Below are 26,132 nucleotides of genomic sequence, written 5' to 3'. Positions count from 1 at the left end.
TGTAGCTGGTAACAAAAACATCATTGTTTTATTTGGTGCTTAGCAGCTCTTCTGGTGTTGCATTGCTTTGGTAGAAACTACATGTACCTTCACAAACTCTTTAAATTCGCCAACAAAATCCATAGCTCCTTCAAAATTGCCATTTTTCAATGCTACTATTACATTCGTTTGCTGGACCATGTTTTTCAGTGATATTCTCTCCAAAGTCATTCTTTCTAACTTTAGTTGATTATTACACTTGATGCAGTACTGACTCAAGTAATAAAAAGATTATGGATAGCATTTTAGATATTCCGATTTAGCTGCAAATTGTTCCCTCCCTCCCTCCTGTATTGAGGATCAAGTACCTTATCGGGTAGTCTCTGTATGCTCCATTGTGTTATAAATAATGCCTTGATCCAGTGGCTGCATAAAACTGGTGGTAAGAAAAAAAAAAAAAAAAAAAAAGTCAACTGCAGCCATTATCATCTACTGCAGGATGGAAGCCTCTAACAATTCATATTCAGGGAAATGGACCATAATCTGCCATGCTGGGCTAGTCCGGGTTGGCAGATCGACTGTATTTAGCAGTTGGGCTTGATCTCTGGTCTATTCAAAGAGCGTGTGCACACCTGCTACTGACCACTCTGCTACAGTAATGGAAAGTTAAAAAAAAAAAAAGGTCAACTTAAGTGATTTGGCAGAATGTGCTGTACAATGATCTAGAATCATCAAAATGTTCTTTTTTCTGAAGCCATTCTTCTGTCCACTTTTGATAACCAAGACTGAAAAATTTTGGCAGTAAGTCAAGCACTTCTATTGGCCATATAATCGCAGGGAAGTTGGTAAACTTCTTTAAAACATCTTGGCTTGGAAAATTTAACAATCACCAGTGGGCATTGTTTTGTATTGCCATTTGAATTGCAGCATAACAGAATAGTGAGTCTTTGTTTACTTAATTTTCCACCATGACAAGGCTCTCCTCAAACAGCAAATGTTTTGTTTGGCAGCAAATTATAAAATAAACCCGTCTCATTGAGATTAAAAATATCCTTTGGCTCATATTTTTCAAGAATGGACTGTACAGAACACAACCAGTCTGTAGCCTTTTCCTTGTCGACTAACCCAGACTTGCTGCAAACATTTCGTAAAGCCAAGTTATTCCTGTCTGTCTTTGGAGCCAGCCACTGCTGCATTTGAAGTTGCTAATTCCATGTTGCTGAGCCAGATAATTTGCCTTTTCTTGAAAATTGGACCTGATATTAGCAAATTAGATGCATACATTTGTTGGTACCACTCGAAACGTTTTGTTTCAAGCTCCTCGTGTTTTGAACCGGGAGTTTGTTTGTTTGTTTGATCCAGTGTCATGCAGTTAAAGTTTTTCCGATTTTTCAGTATTGTAGATGAAGTAGGTAAAGGTATGTATTTTGCAATGTCCTTTTTGTTAAGTTCAATCCTATCGGCTTCTTGTATAATTTTCAGTTTAATTTCCAGGCTCAATTCCGTCAGTTTACGTTTTGTAACCATAGCACTGCTAGATGAGATTTAATATAATCAAACTTTAAATTAATTTAAAGACAAGTTCTGAAAAACACATCACCTCAGATAAAATGGCACAAAAAAATTGATTACTGTAGCAAAAGATTCTTTGAACTGGTGTAACAATTGCAACTGACCTTAATCCCGTAGAGAGCGAGGGAGTGTATGAAAACAACTTAGAAAAACTGTTTCTATTCTTTTGTTAATTTAACATGATGTTTTTCATCATGCACTTATGTTGTAGCTACTATAAACTGGTTTTGTTCACACAAAAATCATTTCTAACAAGTCAGTGCCATCCTTTGGGAAGCATGAAACCCAGGTGGCCAGAGGCAATAATCAGACAGCTGTGCTAAGATTTGTATTAAATGTACAAAATAACAATATTTATTTCTTACGGGGTGAAAATGAACTTTGTAATACATATTAGCCAAATTTTGTAATAAACAAATACTTACATAGAAAAGCCTATCCTTTTGTAGGGGAATGGTATGTACTTCATATAAATGAGTACTTTGCATAAACTGAGTTTGTATTTATGAGATTTTACTGTATATGGTGTTCTTTGTTTATCCATATTTATTACCCAAGAGACATCCCTAGTACTTAATTATACTTGCATTTGTTTCTTGCATTCTTTTTGGTGTGGCTTTAGTGAAATGCATGTTCTCTCCTGCAGAGTTGAACTTGCATGTTCCTCAGAGTGCAGAGAGATGATGAAAAGAGAAGAGGGCCATTGTAACTATTTGGAAATAGGTAGATATTTTTATGTATCTATAGAAATACTAGTGTGCTTTCTTTGTGATATGGCTTTATGTGGATATAAGGCTAGTATATAGGGTTATTTTAGTACATTAACGAGACAAGTAAAAATGTACAATCTTGCTTATTTTCACTTAGTGCTGTGCTCTGAGTTACTCTCATTGGTAATAAATGGAATATAATTTCATCACCAGGGAACATGAGCAAAAGTCACTTCATTAGACCTACCACTCCAAAGGTCAAGGTGGTGGCTGAGGCAGAGGGTGACACCATCTTTTGTTGCTTCCAATAACTACTACCCACCACTGGATGCAGAGGCCAAAGCTAAAGTCCACTGTCCACCACCATAGCGGGATGAAGATGAGAAATAGAAATATTTACCATACTGCATTGAGTATGGGGTAGAATGAAGTCACGTGTTCAGGTCTTAGGCAGGGGGGGGATTGGCTCAAAGTAGGAGACAGTCTGCTGAGGAAAACTGTGTAGCAAGTGGTGCTGTCCCCTGTACGGCTACCACAAAGGAAAGGTAAGACCATCCAACCCAACTGGCACTTCCGTAGCCAGGTGGGCAGGAGCAGCAGTGCGTAGCACACGCTTCTTGATTAGACTGGAGTTCAAGCCTGTGACCACCAAATACAGAGGATATGGAAAGGTCAGGGAATGACCATTGCATATCCCCTCGGAGCAATATGGCTTTAGTTTCTAATGCTCCTAAAAACCAAAACAACAACAACATCCAGCCCAACCAGCTGGAAATGCTTCCTGTGCAACTGTGCTAGTGACCACTCAGTAAGGAAGAAAAAGCCAATGCATGAAGTGAAGCATCGAAATTAATATGTTCATCATGTGAACATACTATGAAGTAATGAATCTAGAGACTGACATGACAGTGTACAGGATGAAACTGCATACAAAGTGGTTGGAACAGTTCCAACTGTTCAGGTCACCAAACAGTGAATAGCAAACCAGAAATGGGACCATCATCAAGAGGAACCTGATAGCTCCTGCAATATTGTGAAAAATCAAGCAAAATATGAGGGACCAACTACAGAGAACAAGTATACGGATACAATCAAACCAGAATTGGAGGAGGAACAGTAAGTACAAGAACTGCAACCCAGATCAGCTAAAGTGGACACAGATGAGGCTGTGATATCCAGAATAGAAGAAGAGTAGCATTTGTAGTAGAGGCATATTGATACAAGAAAGCAAGTTTATACAGCATTAGCCAAAAAAAAAAAAAAAAACCCCTTCCTATTTCACCCACCTATTCACTCCATAAGTTTGTTCAGTTCTACCTTGAATTTATTTAAGCTGTCAACTTCCACAATGACAGATGGAAGCTTGTTTTAACAATCAACCACCTTCTGGCTAAAGACAAATTTCCACTCATCTATTCTACAACTGTCTTTCCTCAGTTTGAATTTATGCCCTCTCAGGTGTGTAACCTGAGCAAGAGGAAGAATTCCATCGGCATTGAGCTTGCTCAAACCATTCAACACCTCGCAGGTACCTAGTCTCCAGATAATACTGCAATTTGGAGAACTTAAGCCTTTCTTTGTAGTAGTAGAAGGCCTAGCAGAATTTGTGGGAATGTACCCCACAAAGACTCACACCATATTGAAGCAGAGACCAACAGAATCCTGTGGAAGTCAGACCACCTCAATCAGCAAATAATACTGAATTACCTCAACAATAATGAAGTAACAATGGATACGATTTGCCGCATTGCCATTTATTGTGCTGCTGTGCAGCCACCAGGATTAATGGAAGAGAAACAAGAGGCCAACAGAAAACGCATGCTAATAGAGACAATGAAGAACTAGAAAGTCAACCTGACACTGACACTTCCTAGAAGCAACCGTGATGAAATGGACCACCACAGAGTTGGAGATTTTCAATAATATATATATATATATATATATATATATATATATATAATTGAAACTCATCAAAAAAAAAAAAAAAACACAAATTATAAGAATCTTCTTCTTTCCCCCCTTTTTTTTTTGTGCGTGCCGTGATCGTCATTGATTGCTTATTTTATATATATATATGTTTTTGTTTTAAATTTCACAATCTTAAAAAAAAAAAAAAAAAAAAAAATGAAAAATTTATGCAAGTCTGAAGTTGCGGAAGTCAAGGACTAACTGTATCGAAAAAAGTTCAACAACCTACGTAAAAAAAAATATGGCAATTAGATAAAAAATGAAAACTTCCCACGTACTACTTGCATGTCCAATACGATGCTTCCCTTTATTTTTTATGATGTTGCGTTGGGTTTGGTCACCAACATTATAATGGTTCATCATTAAAGATTTAACGGATGCACTGTTTTCAAACTTTTCAATAATTTAAGTTTTTGCTTAACTGAAAGTGCAACTCCTTTGCATTTCCCATAATTTTTGCGATTTCTAAACAAAAAAATAAATAAAATTATTTACTATAAAAAAAATTTCTACATCCCTGACACAACACAACAATCAACGCAACGCTCTAGAACAAACTAAAATTTTTTTTTTTTTTTTTGAGCAACAGGGGTTGCAAGATAATAAGTACATTAATCTTCCAATGACAACTTATAACATTGCTTGTCACTTATTTACGACTTGCAAAACATGTTTATACCTATTGTAGTTATTACTTGAATTTTATGATTTTTGTTTGATATTTTTTTAAATTTGGAGTCTTGAAGTGCTGTGTGTGTGTGTATATTTTTTTTTTTTTTTTTTTTTTTTTCCCTCACTTGCACTCATTCATCTTTCTTATACATCAGGGGTGGGGTGCAATGATGTGTAATGTAAATTTAAATACTAATTAAAACTACGGTTAGTGTGTACTTAACTGTAACATTTAGATTGTTCTTTTCTCACACACTTTTATTGTCTTATACAAAGGGATAATCACCTTGTCTCTGCTAGCAAAATTCCTATTTATCATTGACAAAACTCCATGACCTGCTCTGGCAGCCCATCTGCACTGCTCAGAGGACTTCATATCTGACTGCACAATTACCCCCAGGTCTTTTTCATTCTCAACCTCCCTGAGTGTGTAGTACCACACAGTTGGTACGTTTCTCTTGGATTACTTTTACCCATATGCTATTCTTTGCATATGGGTAAAAGTAATGTCTTTAGTGTCATTAACAACCCAGCCAACCTTTGTGTCATCTGTGAACTTGGACATTATGCCTGTTATACCTTCATCGATATCATTGATAAATACATAAAACAATGGGTGCAGCACCGCAACTTGGGGGACTCCACTAATAACATTAGTCCACGTAGAGCAGTGTCCATTTATTACCACTTTCTGCTGTGACCCACTTAAACATCCCTTTATCCATATCAGCAACTTGCCCTTAATGCCATATCGCTCCAATTTGTGCAACAGTCTTCCATGTGCAAGAGTATCAAAAGCTTTCCTGAAATTCAAGTATATATGATATCAAAATTTTTTGCATCCAGTTCCTTTGTGACCATATCGTAGTATCTAATTAAATTGGTGAGACAAGACTTTCCCTTAACAAACCCATGTTGTGTCTGAGCTATTAACTGCAGTCCTGTCTAGGTGATCCTTTATCACCTCTTTAACCAGTCTATAATTATTTGTGTCACCCTTTGAACCCCCCTTTGTGAATTGGGGATACATTTGCACATCTCCAGTCCATGAGGAACTCCCCTGAATTTAAAGGTGCTCTCATAATTATGGCTAAGGGGTTCCCAACTTCCCTCACTGCCTCTTTCAATATAACTGGATAGATTTCATCCACCCCAGTTGCCTTTTTTGCATTTAACTTCTATTTATCCTCCACTTTGCTCTCAGTTATTACAAAATCACTTAGCTCCCTGTTAAGATTTGGTAAACTTCTGGCATTCCCCTCCTTGAATAACTCCATGTGTGAATGTAGATGCAAAATACTCATTCACTTTATCAGCTACTTGAGCGGATCATCAATAGTCGAACCATCTATGTTAATTGGACCAATCTGATTCATCCCCTTCCTTCTAGTTTTCATAAGTAAAGAACTCTTTGCTGTTTTTCTTTGCATCCTTTGCCAAATATTTTTCGTAATCTGCCTTTGCCCGCCTAACCTTCTTCGTGACTTGATTACAGACTAGCTTATATCTGCCATAAGGTTGTGTTGCCTGATAATTTATATGCATCCCATGCATTTTTCTTCTCTGCCACAAGCCTCATTAATTTATCTGACATTCTTTTAGGCCTGAACCTTGAATAGTATTTCTTAGTTGGTATGAAAAGCCTAGTAACCTCCAAGATTAAGTCCCTGAAGGTTTCCCATTTAGAATTCACTGGTGGTAACATCAGTTGATCCCACTGTATAGAATTTAAAATGTCTGAGACCACTGTAGTCACCTTTACGAAAGCAAAACCCCTTCCCTTTACCCTTGATGGTACATTGGATGAAGACTTCTCTTTCAGGGAACTGAATGTTCCCTTGTACAGCATAATGTGAAATGGATACAAATGCTATAAGAAGGATCAATGTAATTGCTTGAAAAGTACTGAACACGAAAAGTTATGATGGTCCTAGAGTATTGAACTTTCTAAAGAAAAGAGACATGCTATACCTTCTAAAATACATCCCTGCGGTTCACCATGCCTTATTTAAAGGTATTAGAAGCTCAATAAAAGTTGATGATCTAGGTCTCTTGTCTGACTATGAGAAAGAAGATTAAGTATAAACAGTAGTTTGTTTGTGGTGACAGTGTTTTATGATCATCAAATTAGTGAAGACGACTTTTTAATCGCTTTTTTAAAAAAAATGAGAACATCAACAAAAAGCAACTAATTTTTTTTTTTCCATTTTGCGACCATCTTTTACATCATAATTAAATTTATTATATTCATCTTAGCTTTTTTATGATCATTCTGCAACAACTAAGACAATCTTAATTACCATATTTCCCCATGTATAAGACGCACCTTAATTTTCGGACGTGAAATTTGGAAAAAAAAATGTATTACATAAAGTTATTGAACTCAAGTTTTATTCATCATAAAATTCATACAACTCCTCATCTCTGTTGGATGACGAATCACTGTCTTCATATGTTGCCTCGTCCTCAGTTCCATCTATGGCATTTGAAATGCCATACTTCTTAAATGACTTGACAACGATTTCAATCTTGATATTATCCCAGGATCTTTTCACCCAAGTACAAACTTCTCCTATAGTTGGTTTCTTCACTCTTTCTGCTGGTGTCAAATTGTCCCCAGAAGACTTCATCCATTGGTTCCATTCGTCTCTCATGTCAGCTTTGAAGGGTTTGTTAATGCTGACATCAAGTGGTTGGAGCTGGGATGTCAAGGTATGACGGCAAGTTCTTGTTTTTTGCTCTGCAGCAATCTTCTTCGTATTTTTTGTTATGTGTGCCCTGAACTGATCAAGCACCAATAGGGCAGGTTTGCATAAGAGCCCACCTGGTCTCCTGCTCCAAACTTTATCAGACCAGATCTTCATCCCATCCTGATTCATCCAACCCTTGTCATGAATGTGTACAATCACTCCTCGAGGAATGTCTTCTTTTGGCATTGTTTTGTGTTTGAAAATCAGCATAGGAGGCAGCTTAGTTCTGTCGGCACAACAAGCTAGAACAACTGTATAATGGCTCTTTTCATGTCCACTTGTCTTCATAGTTACAGTTTTCACCCCCTTCTTATCAACAGTTCTGTTACTTGGGACATCAAGTTGAAGGGGGACTTTGTCCATATTTGCAATCTGTCCCCACTCAAACTGATGTATCTTCCGACATTGAATGACAAAACGATGAAATTCAAGGACCTTCTGCTCATAGCTTTCAGGCATCTTTTGGTCAAGTCTGGTGCGTGTACGCATGCTTAGTCCATTCCGTTTCATGAACCTGAAGCACCAATTGTGTCCTCCTTTGAAATCAGTAACTTCTTTTTCATCAGCAATTCTTGCCTCATGCTTGAACCATCTTTGTGAACATAGGAATTCCAATTACCCTTTGCTCCTCAATCCATATCTTCAATTCCCTCTAAATCAGGCCATTTTGCTGACTTGCCTCTAATGGCCTTCTTCTGCCGTGGCGTTTTCAGTAGGGTTTCTTCTTCCTGTAGCCAGTCTCAGATTGTTTTCTCAGTTGGAGGAGGACCAAACTTATGTTCAGCAGCGTGATTTCCATTCACTTTTGCAAACTGGATCACTTTTAACTTGAATCCAGCACTGTACGAAAATCTTTTCTAGGCAGAACGTGACAAAACGTAACCTACTATACCGGTAACAAGTGCGAAACAATGAGCGCAAAGACAAGAAGCGTGAGAATGCGGGAAATGCAAGTAAAAAAAAAATTTAAAACCACTGTATAAGACGCACCCTGTTTTTAGACCCCAATTTTTTTTTGAAAAAAGGTGCTTATTATACATGGGGAAATGTGGTATTTTGACAAAAAATTCCCAATGTGCCTATTGCTCAGGTTTTTTAAAATTTTTATAGTGTACTTTTTCCAGGGAAAAATATCTCTTCTGTATGAAAATCATAGTTTTGCTAACACAGTCATCTCTTTGCAGTAATTTACCACTTTAAAATAGGTAAACTACTTAGAAACATTAACAAGTGAATTGAATATTAACAAAATTTGTGAAGCTCATGTAAATTTATAAAGTTTAACCTCCAGTTGTATCACAGTTCGTTAAATTAAATTGTTTGAGTTTTTTATGAATGCAAACACAAAACACCTTGTTCTCAAAAATCAGAGTAGACTGACTTATGCCACTATGAATCTCAACCCTCCATATGGCCTTAAGGTCACTAGTGTGACCTTAAGGCCATATAAAAGGTCACGAGCGTGGTTTGTAAATTGTATTAGTTACCAATTCAAATCATTAAAATGCACTACACTTTCATCGTTATCATATGTTCTGTTATAAGAATCAATTTTAAACGCCTTTGTGATATTTTTCTAAAGCACATTTCCGGAGATCACAACCATAAAACAATAAAAACAATTTGCACTTTCCAGTTTATTGGGCTTTTCTGTTACTGTAAGCAATTTATAATTTTTTTTTTTTTTTTTTTTTTTTTGAAATTTATAATTAAAAGAGGAGATTATCTTGGAACAAATGTCTCTTGAAACATTCCTGAAGAAGACGACTCCTTGTGCAACAAACCAACGAGTGCCGAGCCAATTATGAGTGATCAACGAGTGTGCATTTAGTCGATGATGATGAAGAATAAACATTCTTTAACATTTGTAAGTCAAAAAATTTCTCTATTATTATAATTTTCTTGATTTTACAGGCTACATTTGCATTTCTTTCAATAAATCAATCATTGTTTAAACTAATTAGCTAACTAATTTCATTGTTGAGAACGGAACCCCTATTTTTAACCTTATGTCTATGGGAAATAAATTCCCACTTTAAGAGTGTGTGCTAGGAACGAATTAACTCGTGAAGTCAAGAACTACCAGTATATGTGTGCGTGTTTAGTTTTACCTATTTTCTCTCTTCTGGTTTGCCATACTACTGGCTTAATTTTTATTTTTTAGTTTTGTGTATTATATTTTTTGCAAGTGTTTGAAATATTGTTCCATAACAATGATGTGCTAATTATCAATTAGGGTTAAAGCAATGGCTTGCTTTAACCCTATACCTTCTTCATGAGTGGCTTTGCCTGTGCACAATGTGTGCTGCCATCTGTTTTTAAACTTCTGATCTTTCAACAAATTGTATATTGTGTCTGCATATACAGGTAGTTCTCGACTTTACAATGATTGATTTATTGAAAAAAATGAAAACGTAGTCTGTAAAATTGATCAAATTATAATAATAGAGAAATTGTTTGACTTACAAATGTTAAAGAATGTTTATCCTTCATCATCGACTAAATGCACACTCGTTGATCACTCATTATTGGCTCAGCACTCGTTGGTTTGTTGCAAAAGGTGTCGTCTTCAGAAATGTTTCAAGAGGTGTTTGTTTCCAAGATAATCTTCTCTTTTAATTGTAAATTTCACGATTGCATGCATAAGCATTTTTTAACGGCACACACAAATTGCAACTAACACGATTCGTTAGGAGTAACAAGTTTACGAAGCTTAAAAAAAGAATGAAGAGAAGATTCCAAAAATTTATTTGTTTTTTATACAATTGAAGATTTCAGTAAAGGGGGAGGGAGGGAATCACATTTCATCATTATAATGTAAAAACCACACAATTCCAGCTATCGGTATTTTCTCAAATGTAAGAAGATAGTTTACTACCCATTTATACGGCCTCCGTAGCTGAGTGGGCAGGAGCGGGAGTACAATAGCACACACTCTTTGAGTAGACCGGGGTTCAAGCCCCTGACTGCTGAATATGGTCAATCTGCCAACCCGCACTGGACCAGCGTGGCAGATTATTGTCCATTTCCCTCAGCATGAATTGTTGAGGAGGCTTCCATCCTGCAGTGGGTTGATAATGGCTGCACTTTACTTTTTTTTTACCCATTTATAATTGCTGACAGTAACAGAAAAGCCCAATAAACCAGAAAGTGCAAATTGTTTTTATTGTTTTATGGTTGTGATCTCCAGAAATGTGCTTTAGAAAAAATCACAAAGGTGTTTAAAATTGATTCTTTTAACAGAACATATGATAATGATGAAAGTGTAGTGCATTTTAATGATTTGAATTGGTAACTAATACAATTTACAAACTGCGCTCATGACCTTTTATTATGGCCTTATGGTCACGCTTGTGTCCTTAAAAATGACATTTTAGAGAGATAAATAGCTTAGTTATACAGTGAAAATTTTAACTTCCAAGATTTTGAAAGGAATTACCAAAAACAGTGTTATTGGGTTCACATTACGATATTTTCATGATACGATGGTGTCTCTGGAACTGATTAATATCTTAAAGTGGGGTACACTGTATTGTATTTGGAATGCAGTATTTATCAGTATTGATTGCAAAAAATGAACATTCATTTTTTGCAATTAATGTTCATATTTTCGATTTTGTTGATACTTGGGGAAAAAAACTCGCAAATGAGAACTGCCTGTACAGCCATAGTTATATGCAATTTTATGTGTTTGGTGACTTTAAAAATACTCTCTACAATTGCCATTCCCTTACATGGCAACAAGTTTACAGTGAATTTCTATGGATTTTGAAAATAGTGAATGTCTTTGACATGAAAAAACTGAATGATGGTGATGCTTCACACTTCAGCACTGGGCCTTGTTTTTATAATTGTTGCTATATTTGTGTTGATGTCATATGTTATGAATAAATGCAGATACTCATCTAGTTGTTACTGCATATACTGTTTCTCTGCCATGTGATGCTTTCATTTGTGGGCTTTGTTTCCTGCAGATGACATTCTGCATAGTAACACTCACTGTTTTACTAAGCCTGAGTTCATTTTTAAATATAAATTAAGTAATTTGGCTCAGTGATTTCTTCTAAATTCTAACAAAAGACAAGTAATTCAGTGTTGCATGAACCAATATCCTTGCATTTAAAAGAATGCCTTTCACATAACACATCGTGAAAATGACATCTTTTCAACGAATGTATTTAATTTTAAATAATGACAATTTTCGGTAAAATATTGAAAATAACCTTTTATTACAAAAATTTAAAAACTAGAAAAACTTGTACCGTTAATGTTGCTGACTTTGTGATAGTCTTAATTGATCACTCTTCTTTGGTATCACAAAGACAGATTTATATTAATTTTCTTGTTACTTTCTACATTTGTTTCATTCATTTTAATACTATATTATCTATTTTGTGTGGCATAAAGTAGATAATATAGTATTAAAATATGCCATTAGCCCTATATGCTGGTAGCTCAGCCCAACTTGTAAACATCTTTTGTTTCTCTAGCAACAGCAAAACTGTTGATGAAAGGTTGCTGTGGAAAAGTGAGTTTGTTGTCCATGCCTATGTAAGAATAGTTGATATTGATAAACTCACTTTCCTACAGAGTTCAGCGTTTTTGTTCCTTGACCAAAAACATTACAAGCAATACTGTGCATTTCATTCAAATAATGGCATTGACTTCTGTTGATTTATTCAACAGTAAAGTATGTAAATATGTTATGTATCATCATGATATTCATATTTTCTTTTATAGGTTTGAACCTTATTTGAAAATCAGCGATTCAACACAAGATTAAAAATAGTGTTATTTTGAAGGGTGAGTTATTTCCACTCAGGGACAAAACTAGTTATGGAGTTAGCACATACAAAAAACTTATAATGAAGTTCTTGAGTACTACAGTACAGATCCAGAACAAGGTTTAACTGAAGCTCAGGTTAAGAAATATCAAGCAAAATATGGCCCTAATGGTAAGCACTTTGGATTTAATTTTTTAACAATAAGTTTAAAAAAGATTTTACTTTTGGATCAGATATTACTTTAGTAAATTCATTGTATTGGGGGAGGGGATATAATTGTAAAACATTCCATTTAAAATGTAATACGTGAATAAAAGAGAAAAATATTTATTGTACAAAACCTTACAAGTGTTCAAAACGGTGTCCATGTGTATACAAACAAGCATCCACCTGCCTTTGTATACTTGCAAATATAAATCAAGTGTATTTTACATATGTTGGTAATTATGTTTGTGATAGATTCCTCCAGCTCTGGAAAGTTTTGAAGATTATTTCTGTGAACAGATTTTCATTGTTTCCCAGGGGGAGGGACACAGGGTCCAAGTGTTCTTTGAAATGCATATCCTCGAGTAGTCACATAAAGACACTGACAGTGTGCAGAGTGGCAGTTCTTGTTGGGTATATGCACTGCTAATTTCATCTTCCTTCAATGATCCAATGAAGGAGTAAAGTATGTGCAGTAATTTCTGTATTTAATGTCCTGAAAAAAACGAGATTGGTTATCTATCTGTGACATGGCACAACACATACAAAATTTAAATTGTATAGTGATGTCTCTACATCTATATCATCTTCATGATCTATATATAGATGATAGATCTATATCATCTTAATGATATAGATGTGAGTAATAAAGATTTGGGACCACTTGCAGTAATGCTGTGCTTTTTATGGACTGATCCCTCAAATTTCCGTACATTTGGTACAAAAACTTGAGGAATGGATACAGATGTAGATATTTCCTGAGTGCTTTGTGTGCAGTGGTATGGAAGGCTCCACTCTGCAGATATGACTTCCAGACAGATTTGCATGGACTTCTTAACACACTTGCTGAGACCTCCAGTAAGATTTGGTTTGTCACACTGAACCCATTGAATGCAATTTTGCAATTAAACTGCCTTGCATAGTTAGTGTAAAGTATCACTGACAGGAAAACATGGCAACCTCCACCTGTGAATTCATGACCATTATTAAACACCTTTTCTAAAACAAACATCTGCAGCTCACAAAACCACGACTAACTGATTTGAATCACATTTGAGTAAGAACTAACTTGACAAAATGGTAGATAAATCAAGAGTATGTTTGGGGGGGATAAGTGAATGTGTTGAGGAAAGATTACTGCTCACACATGTTGAGGTTGCTTCTATATTCTGATGAACAGTGGACTTACCTTTCACAGCACACATGCCATTTATAGAGAGGTAAACTCTCTATAAAAAAAAAGAGGTGACTTTGCACCACCATGTAGTTAATCCATTTCAGTTGTAGTGTTCACAATTTTAAAATTGGTAGAGAGTGGTTTTAAAAAATAAGCAGTGAAATGAAAGTATGACGTTAATGGATTTGTGACTTTGGGAAGATATTTGAGCAACCCATTTCCTACTGTAAGTTATTATTTTATACATAATATATATATTTACTATATATTATAATATATATTTATTGGACAATATTTGTCCAATATATATATTTATTTATGTTTCCTGTTGTATTGTATACACTGAATGGCCAGTTTATTGGGTACACCCTCCCCCCTCATACAAAGAATCAAGTGCTCCATTAGAGATGACACCAGTCTGTAACTGGCTGTATAAAGCAATTACTCAGATATGGATAGTCTGTGCAGTTCAGCAGAGATTGGGTCAACAGTGCACCTACGATTTTGAGTATGCTATTGACAGTCATTTCCAGTATCACGAATTCTCCCACCCTGCTGTAGATCATGTACAACGTTCCCAGAATCTGCTGAGAATGGCAGCAATAGAAGTCTTACAGCTGGGAACAGTTTTTTTTTTTTTTTTTTTTTTTTTCTAGGCTTTTTTTTTTTTTTTTATATTAAAAGCATGATAGGCAAAAAAAAAAAACTTGCAAAACAGGCTGGCCATGATTGGTTAAATGATAATACATCCTAGGAGTGGTATGTAAATGGTATACTGGAATGCACAATGAGTCAGGCCCTGACATGGATGAAGTAATAGCCATATAGTGCAAGGAACCTACAGGCTTTGCTGCACTAGCTGGGGGGGGGATGAGTAGATAAGAAAATACAAATTATTTGCTTCCCTCCTCACATAGGTAACTATTCAGTCAACCTTAATTTATTCAAATTGTCAGCCTCAACTGCCTGTGAAGGCAACCTATTCCAGCAATCAGTGATTCGCTGGTTAAAAGAATTTCTGTCACTCTGGTGTAAACCTCTTCCCCTATAATTTGAATGTATGCCCCCAAGTTTTCTGGAATTCACTATAACAGTGAAAATTTTGCCTGCATCAGTATAGCAGCATACTACTTTTAGCTGACAAAAGCAGCATACTACTTTTAGCTCACAGCACCCATAACTGTGACGACCTTACCAGGTCGTCACAGTTATGGGTGCTGTGAACACAGGAAGATTGACATTAGACATGAGATCATGTCTAATGTCTGGTCCAGTAAATCTCTAGTTCTATGTTGATGAGAGGACCATGATAAATCAGTACTGCAGGCTTGGTGGTGGGGAAGTGCAGTGGTATGGAGGGTGTTTTTTTTTTTTTTTTTTTTTTTTTTGTACAAATTAGGGCTCCTGATACCTGTAAATTAATTTCCAAATACCACACTCTACTTGAATATTGTTACTGACCATGTGCATCCCTTCATACTCACAGTTTATCTAGTTAACAGTTATTTCCATCATTATAACGTGCTATGTCACAAGACATGGAATCATTTGGGAATGATTCCAGGAGTATGAGTATGATCGTACCATACTTTATTGGTCTGCTTATTTGCCAGAACTTAATGTGATAGATGAGGTGGAATGAGTTGCCAATGGTAGGAATCTTCTACCATCCAATCGGAGGCAACTTTGGGATGCAATGGAATTTGCATGAATCAGCATCCTTGTGGAGCACTTTTGACACTTTGTGGAGTCTGTGCCCTGGTGATGGTATCTAATAAACTGGTGTGTGTGTGTGTGTGTGTGTGTGTGTGTGTGTTAGTCACTGTTTCTAGGCCTTGTACTTTTATTGTTTCTTTCTAAATATGAAGTAATGAATTTTTCTAAAACTTTTTTCCCTCTCTTTCAGAATTACCTGCAGAAGAAGGTAAGTGAAATTTAAATATAAGTGCATTCTCATGAATGCATTATCTTATCTATTATTTCTCTATATTCTTTTGCTTAGCATGACAGATTTTTCTATGGTTATCGATATAAGCAAGAATATTTCATTGTGCACATTACTTTCAAAATGCAATTATGCATCCCAGATACAGCAACCTGGGGATTGGATTGGTGCTGGTTTGTGGAGTTTCCAATTAATGGGAGCAGAGACATTTGAATTTTTATTCAAATGTTTAATAAATTTAAATAAAAAAACATTTTACTTCAAATTAATTCATTAAATAAATTCAGTTTTAATGAACAAAAGCATAAGGTATATATTCATTTGAATTTAAAAAAAAAAAGTACTGAACAATAATTGACAAGATTATTGATTATATTCAGTGTACAAATGAAAGTATCATGTACATAATAATAATAATAAAGTTTAATTTGGATTTAGTACTAGAATATTTTTCAGATTAGTTCTTGTAGCTGTATATATAAATTTTGATTCATTCAAATGCAAAAAATATATAAATAAAGTGCATTCCTTCCATGGTAACTTGGTGTGGGGAAAATTAAAATTTACCATTTAAAGGGGTTTCAAGGGACGAGCTTGTTTTATTTGGATCTTTCCATAAACTGGGTCATATAATCCCCTTGATAAAGTGCAATGGTTAAGTCACTAGGTAATGGCAAACCGAAAATGATGTGGGAGAGCAGGCCAGAGAGGTATTCACCAGTAATGGACAGAATGGCATTGTTCAGTACACGGTGAATATAGATTGACATTTATTTCCTGAGCCCTTACATACCACATAATTCATACCATTTACAGGCAACCCTCGTATAACATGGTAGTTTGGTTCCTACAAAATCTCATGTAATGCAAAACTGTGTTATACGGGACTAAGAACCAGTACAAAAAGGGGGGTTATGTTCCAAAAGCTAACAAAAATGCACAATTTTTTTATAACTATAGAAACTTAATTTTTATAGTAGTAATAACTTAATATTTTAAATTTTTATAATAGTAGTAACTTATAGTAATAACTGAACAAATGTCTTGCCTTACAGACTCTGATACTTATATGTCAGATAATGTACATTCATTTAATTTTCTTCCTCTTCATCACTGCTAAGCACAATCTCTTCTGCAGCATCTAGATTTCGTGTACCTTCTGCTCTCTTTAAAAGTCACAATTTATGGTCTCAAACAAGCACAAGTTCAATAGCACAGAACCTAACCCAGGGATCTCAAAAACAAAATATGGTTCTGCAGTGTAACTACTACTACTCCACTAGCATTCACGTCTAGTGGACCAATGTTTCTCATCTTTCCTTTTAGTTTAACATAAGCAGGAATTCTTTTGCTACTTTTCTTTGCATTTTTAACCAAGGACTTCTCATCTGCCTTAGCTTGCTGTAGGATTCTTCTGCTAATTTAAAATCATTTGATGTATTTTTCTCCTCTGTCTCATCAGTTCAACATTAGGTCTAAATGTTGAAATGTCTCTTAATTGGTATTAAAAGTTTAATAGTTTCCATTTTTGCATTCCTAAAATGCCTTCCAGTTAAAATTTGCAACCGATATCATCAGTTGATCCACTGAAAGGAATTTAAAAACTGTCTCTGTAGTCACCTTTACCAAAACAAAATCCCTTCCTTTTTAAGGTATTCCTTGAGTGGCATGATGCATTGGTAAACTGTTGTTTTAAGATAATAATGCATTTAAAACCTATATTGGTATTATTATGTTTATTTCTGAGTTTGAAATATGTACATAATGGTGTCAAATGTTTCGTAGTATTTTCTTATCACTTCTTCAATGACTGCAAAGATTGTAACTAAGGGTTATTATGGAATTCTTAAGTCTTTAGTAGAATTAAAAGTAATTTAAGTTTTTTTTAATGTTAGTTTTTAATAGGAGCTGTGAATAACATTGTGCAACAAAGAAATTCAGATCAAAAACAGCCACATAAACATCTTTAAGAATAAGAGTCCTAACCCAAATTAAAAATAAGTTTTTAAACTTAACCATAATCAACCCTCCAACCAAATAACTCTCCCTCCCCATGTGCCAACTAAGAAGTAGACAATGGCCTAGATTAATTGTTGCCAACCACACTAGAAACGGATCATAACTGGTAATTATTTAGATTATGTACAATATTATTTAGATTATGTACGGTAGAGTCCCAATTATCCGAGGTAATGTTGACCAAAAGAACCTCGGATAATCAAAAACTCTGATAACAAGGAAGGTTTGGTAAATTATTATTAAATAAACTGGATTCAAATAAATTAAAGAGATGGTGTACAGTCTATTTTCAGGTTAGACCCACTTATTGAACATAATGACTTTTAACAAAAAAAAAAGTACGTGTATAAAAATTACAAGTCATAGAAAAGAAAAATGTACACTTATGGTCGTTAGCACTGTACCTTAATATCATTTAAAAAATTCCATAATGGGTTTCTGTTTCATAGAAGCTACTTGCTTTTTAGGTGCTATATTTTGTAGGTGCCTAAGTAACAAAACATTGGCAGGTGTGGTATCCTCCTGCTGTACAATATAACGTAAAGGGGACTCAATAGTATTTAGACTTTTCCGTGTATGTGTAATTTTTTTTTTTGTAGTTTCTGTGTGCTTTTTATTGTCATCTTCACTTTCATCTTTTTGTTCATCAACAAGCCTTACGATCATATCAGTCATTTCCAGCTGTTCATCAGTATCATCTACTCTTTAATATCCTCTGTACAAAGAATGTCCAAAACAGGAAGGTTAAGATTCTCGACAACATTGATCCTGTTTTTTCAAGATTTTGGAGTATTGCAGATAGTCTGCAAGAGTAGCTCATGGTGTTTTATCAATGCTATACAGGAATTTTTCTAGCAGAGATAAGGAGGTAATTATTCCCTTGTATAAGGCAGTGGTCAGGCCACACATTGAGTACTGTATACAGGTCTGAAGGCCTCATTTTTGGATGGATTTAGAGCTGCTGGAATGAGTACAGAGAAGGGCAACGAAATTGGTGAATGGAACAAAGGGTTGCTCTTATGAAGAAAGGGTTAAGTTCTGCAAATTGCAGTGTCTGGAGACTAGGCACATGTGAGGTGATCTGATTGAGGTGTATAAGGCCTTGAGCAGTTTGAGCAAACTGAGTGCTGATGGGATTTTTTCTCTTTCCCAGATTAATCACACGAGGGGACATAAATTGAAGAAAGACACTTGTAGAATAGATTTGCGGAAAGTTTCCTTTAGCCAATGTGTGGTTGATTGCTGGAACAAACTTCCATCTGTTGTAGAAGTTGACAGCTTAAATAAATTCAAGGCAGAACTAGACATCCACTTGAGTGAATGGATAGGTGAAATGGGAAGGTTATTTTTTATTTTTATTTTTTTTGGCTGATGCTGTTATTGCTTGCTTGCTTTGCCTCATATGTCTCTATTAATGCTAACTTAGGGAACTTTATTAGTGTTGTCAACCTTGAGCCAAAGCTTTTGTCTTAGATTTAGTGAATACTGAATATAGAAATGCAGATCTATGAGATCTGCATTTGTAACTTCTATTTCTTTCTTCCAAAATTGAACTTAAAAATTTCCTATGTTGTCTCTTTAGATGTTCTTGGATCAATAATTCCATATAACTCAAGTCCTTGAGGTTGTCACAGACATTCTCTCAGATATGCCAGACAAGCTTTACTTGCTACCTGGGAGTCCAAAACTCTGATGGAACTGATATTCGGGTGACACTCAAATCAAGTGGACCCAATTTCGGCAAATTCCGGACGGTCTATGACAGCCAAATCCTCTGCTTGCACCTTCACAATGGTGGGACTGTTAGTAATCTTGGGTATAACCTCCATGCACAAGTACATGGTGGGTGACCACCCAGGTGCGAACCAACGTAAGCAGGGGTCGAGGTGTGGCACCCACACAACATGAAGGAATGCCGCCCCTCTGTTTCTAGGCAGTACTAGGTGGTAGATGACTCATCAACTGGTGCAATACCACCACTTTGCTTATTGGAGGCTTGAAGTGGTGGAACCAATGTTTAGTCTCCAGAGCTAAGTTCCGGTCAACCCTTCCCTATCTCTTCCATAATGCAGTATGATTGATGACTTTTGAGGTTATAATGAATATCGTGACGAGATCTAATATTCCTTACATTTCGAGGGTTCAGTTCTAAAACGGTGTTCGCAGGCTGGCTGCTAGTTAGTACACCGGACCGAACCTATTGGTAACTCTTTAGGAGGCTTCCGGATCAGCTAGTGTATAATCTTGCTACCTCTACTCTGCCAGATAGTGACTGGAGGGAGTCCAAGTAGTGTGTATGCGGGGAGCATTGTCAAGGCCACGTTAGTTTAAGAATCTGGGTATACTCTTACCATGTGCACGCCATATCCAAAAATTTCATTACTTCATACAGCATGTCCCACCCACTTTTTCTTACTATTGAATACACCATGAATTGACAAACTAATAGAGCAAGCTTATCTACGAAAAGATCTAACTTCCCAAGCACTTCCTAATTTATTTCACAAATATACGTGGTCTCAATTCTAATCTCAACAATGTCCATTTCCACTTGCAGTCTGCCAAACCCCATGTACTTTTTCTGACAGTATTTCAGTTATCGGTTGATTCAACTACTGCTCATTTCAGATGCCCAAATTATTCGCTGTATGATTCCTTTCGCCTCAAAGGTGGTACTTGTGCATATGTCCGTTCTGATATTCCCTGTCAGAGACTTGGCAATTTGGAATCTCCTCTCTTTGATCTTCTCTGGCTTAAAATCTCTCTACCTCATTGTGTCAAATTCATCTGTTGTCTCTACCGTTCTCCCAGCTCCACTAATCACTTGGAGCACTTTGAGTTCCTCTCTTTGCAACGTGACTTTCTTCAGTCCAATTTTCCTAACAGGGAGGTAATTTTCCTTGGTGATTTTAATGTTCACAACTCCAGCTGGCTTCTGTTTTCTAGTCACACCGACCCAGCTGGTCGAGATGCTGAGGCTTTTGCAATTACTAATGACCTTGCACAGATTGTTCATTTACCTACAAGAATACCGGACAATCCTAATCATACAGCCAACATGCTTGGATCTTTTTCTCACAAACAGCCCTTCTAAGTACACTGTCGAAGAGAAGGGTCCTTTAGGCACTTCAGATCACAACTTTGAGATTGTCTCTTTTCCAATGGAGCCTTTATCTCATGGCTATTCCCAACCTCTTGTTGTTTGGCATTATAAGAATGCAAAATGGTATGACCTGTGCAATTTCTTTTCCTTGGTTGGATTACTGTTTCAAAACTTCTGATGTCAACATTTGCTCAGATCATGTCAGTGAAATTATTCTTGCAGGAATGGAATCCTTTATCCCACACTCCACTTTAAAATCCCGTCCTTTATCTAAACCTCTGTTTTCCAATAAGTGTGCTAAGGCTGTTCAAGAGAAGAATGTTGCATATCGTAATTGGCTTGTTTCTAATTCTTCAGTTTCATTTTCTGCCTACACCCAAGCTTGCAACAATTGTAAAGAAGTTATGAATTAGTTCAAACTCTATTTTGAACAGGCTAAGAGTAGAAAACTTGCTTCTTGCCCTAATGGTAGCCAACCATTCTGGTCTCTTGCCAAAGCTATTGGCCGCAACTTTTGCTGATCTCTGCTCCCACCTCTGTCCAAACCAGATGGTTCTGTTGTCACTTCAGCCAAGAATAAAGCTGACCTGCTAGCATCCCATTTTTCTTCCAACTCATGTATTGATGATCTTGGTAAAACACCTCCCGCCATTCCCAACATGCTCCATTCAATGCCTCCTGTGGTCTTCTGTCAAAAGGATGTCAGAAGGATTTTGACGAATCTTGATGCTAAGAAAGCTCCAGGTCCCGATGGTATTTCTCCACTTGTTCTCAAAACCTGTGCTCCTGAACTTACTCCTATTCTTTGCTGCCTTTTTTCACTTTCTTATTCTAAAGATGTGTTTTTCCCTCTGCTTGGAAATTTGCTCATATCCAGACAGTTCCTAAAAAAGGTGACAAATCCCTCCCATCCAATTATCATCCCATGGCAATTACTTCTACTCTTTCTAAAGTAATGGAGAAATCAGTTAACCGCCAACTCTCAAACTACCTAGAAAGCTTCCGTCTGATCAACGATCGCCAGTATGGATTCCGGTAGTGTCAATCCACCTGGTGATATTCTGGCTTATGTTATCCATTTATGGACTAATTCAGTGGAAAGGTTTGGTGAAACACAAGTAGTTGCTCTTGACATCTCAAAGGCTTTTGATCATGTTTGGCATAAAGGTCTTCTACACAAGCTTCCATCTTATGGCTTGCCAACTTTTTTTCAGTAATTGGTTATCCAGTTTTCTCTCTGATCGCTCACTGAGGGTGATGGTAGATGGCTCTCTGTCTTCGAACTTCTCCACTAATGCCGGTGTCTCCCCAAGGTTCAGTTCTTTCCCCCACTCTTTTCCTCTCCTCTTGTATATTAATGACCTTTTCTCATTGACTGGAAATCCCATCCGTAGTGTTGCCGATGATAGCAAATTGCTTTCTACTTTCCATTTTGTGAGAAACCTTACCCTGCTCAATCAGCTCCAATTTCTTGAAAATCTGCTACCAATTCCTTAAATGCCGATCTTCGGATAATTCTCTAGTGGGGCAAAGACAACTTAGTTGATTTCAACCCTTCTAAAACTCAGTTTTGTCTTATATCTCGCAAAAAGGATTCTTCTGCTCCCTACGCTTATCTTTAATTACACTCCGATTTCTAGGCAAAATGATATCTCTTTTGGGATTACCGTGACTTCTAATCTCTCTTGGTACAAGCACATTACAAATATTGCTTCCTCTGCATCTAAAAAAACTTAGTTTTTCTCTTTCGCACGTTGTTACTTTTCTTCCAAACTGCTGCTCACTCTGTATAAATTGCAAATCCGCCCTGCCATGGAATATTGTTCCCACATCTGGGGTGGTGCCCCCCAAAACCTCTCTCAGGCTTCTTGATTCCATTCAGAACAGGGCAGTTAGGTTAATTAATGATCCATCTCTAACAGAGTCTCTCTGCTCGCTGTCTCATAGATGTACTGTTTCTGCTGCATGCCTCTTCTATAGATACTTCCATGGAAGGGCACTGTTCTGAATTGGCTTCTATAATTATCACTCTCTCTTTCAAAACAGTCCGAACACGTGCCGCCAGCATCCATTTACTGTCCAACTTCAAACTCACAGAACCAACTTTTCATCTTCCTCTCTTTCTGGTTTGTTTATTCATTCAACTGCATTTTTCTGGAACAACCTTACTTCATATATATTTCCTGAAAATTACAGTTTACAGAAGTTAAAGTCCAACGTCAAGAAATATCTTCTTTCGTCCTCTCAACCTCCAACCCAAGCATGGTACTAAGTATTATAGGTTCTAATACCTCTCGTGTTTGAAGTTTACATAAAATAAAAAAAAAAAAGAAAAAACCTGTTGTAGTAAAAAGATTGCTTTTGTGTTTCCTTCTTTTAAGTTCTATACAGTTGGGATGTGGAGTGTTAGAAAGTGAATATGGGGGGGGTATCAAAAGTTCGTACCCTTACATAGAAATAATAGCTTTAGAAAGATGAAACTTCACAGGAAATTTAATCCTTTTCTATGTACTCCCCATGGATAGTAACACATTTCTCCCATCTATGGATCAGTTGTTTAATGTCTTGATCATAAAATCCACACTTTTTTGCCTGAAACCACAATTCCACTTCATTGATGACTTCCTGAGCTGAATCAAAGTGGCATCTATGCAATGGTTTCTTCATTTCTTGAAACAAGAAGTGTGACTTTTTTTTTTTTCTGAAAACCCCTAACACGAGAGTTATTAGAACCTATAGTACTTAGTACTGTACTTGGGTTGGAGGTTGAGAAAACAAAAGAAAGATATTTGTTTATTACTTGAACTTCTGTAGACTGTAATTTTCAGGAAATACCTGAGAAGGAAGGTTGTTCCAGAAAACAGCAGCTGAATAAATAAACGAGGAAAACGAAAAGTTGGTTCTGTGAGTTTGAAGTTGGTCAGTAAATGGATGTTGACTGGTGGCGGCACGTGTTCCGACTGTTTTGAAAGAGAGAGCGGGAATTATAAAGCCAATAAAGAAGTAGTATTTGTAGAAAAGGCATGCTGCAGAAACAGAGCATCTGTGAGACAGAGTGGAGAGGCTCTGTTAGAGAGGAGTCATTAATTAACACAACTGCCCTCTTCTGAATGGAATCTAGAAGCCTGAGAGAGGGTTTGGAGGCACTGCCCCAGATGTGGGAACAATATTCCTTGGTAGGGCTGATTTGCAATTTGAGTGAAACAGAGTGAACAGCTGTTTGGAAGAAAAGTAATGCCAAGAGCGAAAAAGAAACAAAGTGTTTTTTTTTTTTAAGATGCAGAGGAAGCAATATTTGTAATGTGCTTGTGCCAAGAGAGATTAGAAGTCAGGGTAATCCCCAAGAGATCATTTTGCCTAGAAATCTGTGTGTCACCAAAGATAAGCATAGGAGCAGAAGAATCCTTTTTGCGAGATATAAGACAAGACTGAGTTTTAGAAGGGTTGAAATCAACTAATTTGTCTTTGCCCCACTGGAGAATTACCTGGAGATAAGCATTTAAGGAATTGGTAGGGGATATTTGAGAAGTTGAAGCTGATTGAGCAGGGCAAGGTTTCTCAAAATGGAAAGTGGAATGCAATGTGCTATCGTCGGCAAAACTATGGATAGGATTTCCAGTCAATGGAAGAAGGTCATTAATATACAAGAGGAAAAGAGTGGGGGAAAGAAGTGAACCTTGAGGGACACCAGCATTAGTGTGAAGTTTGACATATCAAAGGCTTTCAATCATGTTTGGCACAAAGGTCTTCTAAACAAGCTTCCATCTTAGTCTGCCTACTGTTTTTTGTAATTGGTTATCCAGTTTTCTCTCTGATCACTCACTGAGGGTGATGGTATATGACTCTGTCTTCTAACTTCACCACTAATGCTGGTGTCCCTCAATGTTCAGTTCTTTCCCCCACTCTTTCCTCTTATATATTAATGACCTTCTTTAGACCTTTGTGCCAAACATGATCGAAAGCCTTTGATATGTCCAGAGCAACTGCTTGTGTTTCACCAAACTTTACCATTGAATTTGTCCATAAATGGGTAACATAAGCCAGAATAAGCCAGTGGATCGACACTGACAAAATCCATACTGGTATCGTTGATCAGACTGAAGGTTTCTCGGTAGTTTAAGAGTTGGCGGTTAATTTATTTCTCCATTACTGTAAAAAAAGTAGAAGTAATTGCAATGGGACGATAATTGGATGGGAGGGATTTGTCACCCTTTTTAGGAACTGGCTGGATATGAGCAAATTTCCAAGCAGAAGGAAAAACATCTGTGGAATAAGAAAGTGAGAAAAGGTGGCAAAGAACAGGAGTACGTTCAGGAGCACAGGTTGTGAGAATAACCCGTGTGCTCCTGAATGGGTTGAGCACGCTGAATTCTGATGGGATCCTTCCACTTGTTCAGATTACGAACCTAAGGGGGTCATAAATTCAAATTAAGAAAGGACAGATGTAGAATAGATGTGCGGAAATTTGCCTTTAGCCTACGGGTGGTTAATTGCTGGAATAAACTTCCATCTGTCGTTGTGGAAGTTGATAGGTTGAATAAATTTAAGGAGGAACTGGACAGGCATTTGGAGGGAATGGTGTAAATTTTTTTTTTTTTTTTTTTGGCTGACGCTGCATAAGCTCATACACTTGCTTTCTTCCATCACATGCCACTACTACTACAAGTTGAGAAATACCATTGGGACCTGGAGCTTTCTTAGCATCAAGATTTGTCAAAATCCTTCTGACATCCTTTTGACGGAAGACCACAGGAGGCATTGAATGGAGCGTGTTGGGAATGGTGGGAGGTGTTTTACCAAGATCATTAATACATGAGTTGGAAGAAAAGTGGTATGCTAGCAGGTCAGCTTTATCCTTGGCTGAAGTGACAGTAGAACCATCTAGTTTTAACAGAGGTGGGAGCAGAGATGGGCGAAGGTTGTGGCCAATAAGCTTTGGCAAGAGACCAGAATGGTTGGCTACCATTAGGGCAAGAAGCAAGTTTTTCTACTCTTAGCCTGCTCAAAATCTAGTTTGGACTGATTAATGACTGCTTTACAAGTGTTGCAAGCTTTGGTGTAGGCAGAAAATGAAACTGAAGAATTGGAAACTAGCCAATTATGATATGGAACATTCTTATCGTGAACAGCCTTAGCATGTTTATTGGAAAACCAAGGTTTAGATAAAGAACGAGATTTTAAAGTGGAGTGTGGAATAAAGGATTCCATTCCTACAAGAATAATTTCAGACACGATCTGAGCAAACATTG

At 36.6% G+C, this 26,132-nt stretch overlaps 1 protein-coding gene across 1 annotated transcript in view; it reads left to right on the top strand.

The window, feature by feature from the left end:
• The window catches only part of LOC150086009 (calcium-transporting ATPase sarcoplasmic/endoplasmic reticulum type-like), a 516,950-nt gene that overhangs the window by 138,269 nt on the left and 352,549 nt on the right, over positions 1 to 26,132 (top strand). The window contains 4 exon segments of the mRNA XM_090374328.1: positions 2,198 to 2,274; positions 12,392 to 12,505; positions 12,507 to 12,606; positions 15,723 to 15,740. Coding sequence (XP_090230454.1) covers positions 12,488 to 12,505; positions 12,507 to 12,606; positions 15,723 to 15,740 — 136 coding nt within the window. The 5' untranslated portion in view covers positions 2,198 to 2,274; positions 12,392 to 12,487.

The sequence above is a fragment of the Mastigoproctus giganteus genome, chromosome 5, assembly GCF_048544385.1.
Source record: "Mastigoproctus giganteus isolate SK-2022 chromosome 5, ASM4854438v1, whole genome shotgun sequence".
NCBI classification, from domain to species: Eukaryota; Metazoa; Arthropoda; class Arachnida; order Uropygi; family Thelyphonidae; genus Mastigoproctus; species Mastigoproctus giganteus.
Note: the sequence above shows the minus strand (reverse complement) of the source record. Positions and strands in the feature narration are given on the sequence as shown.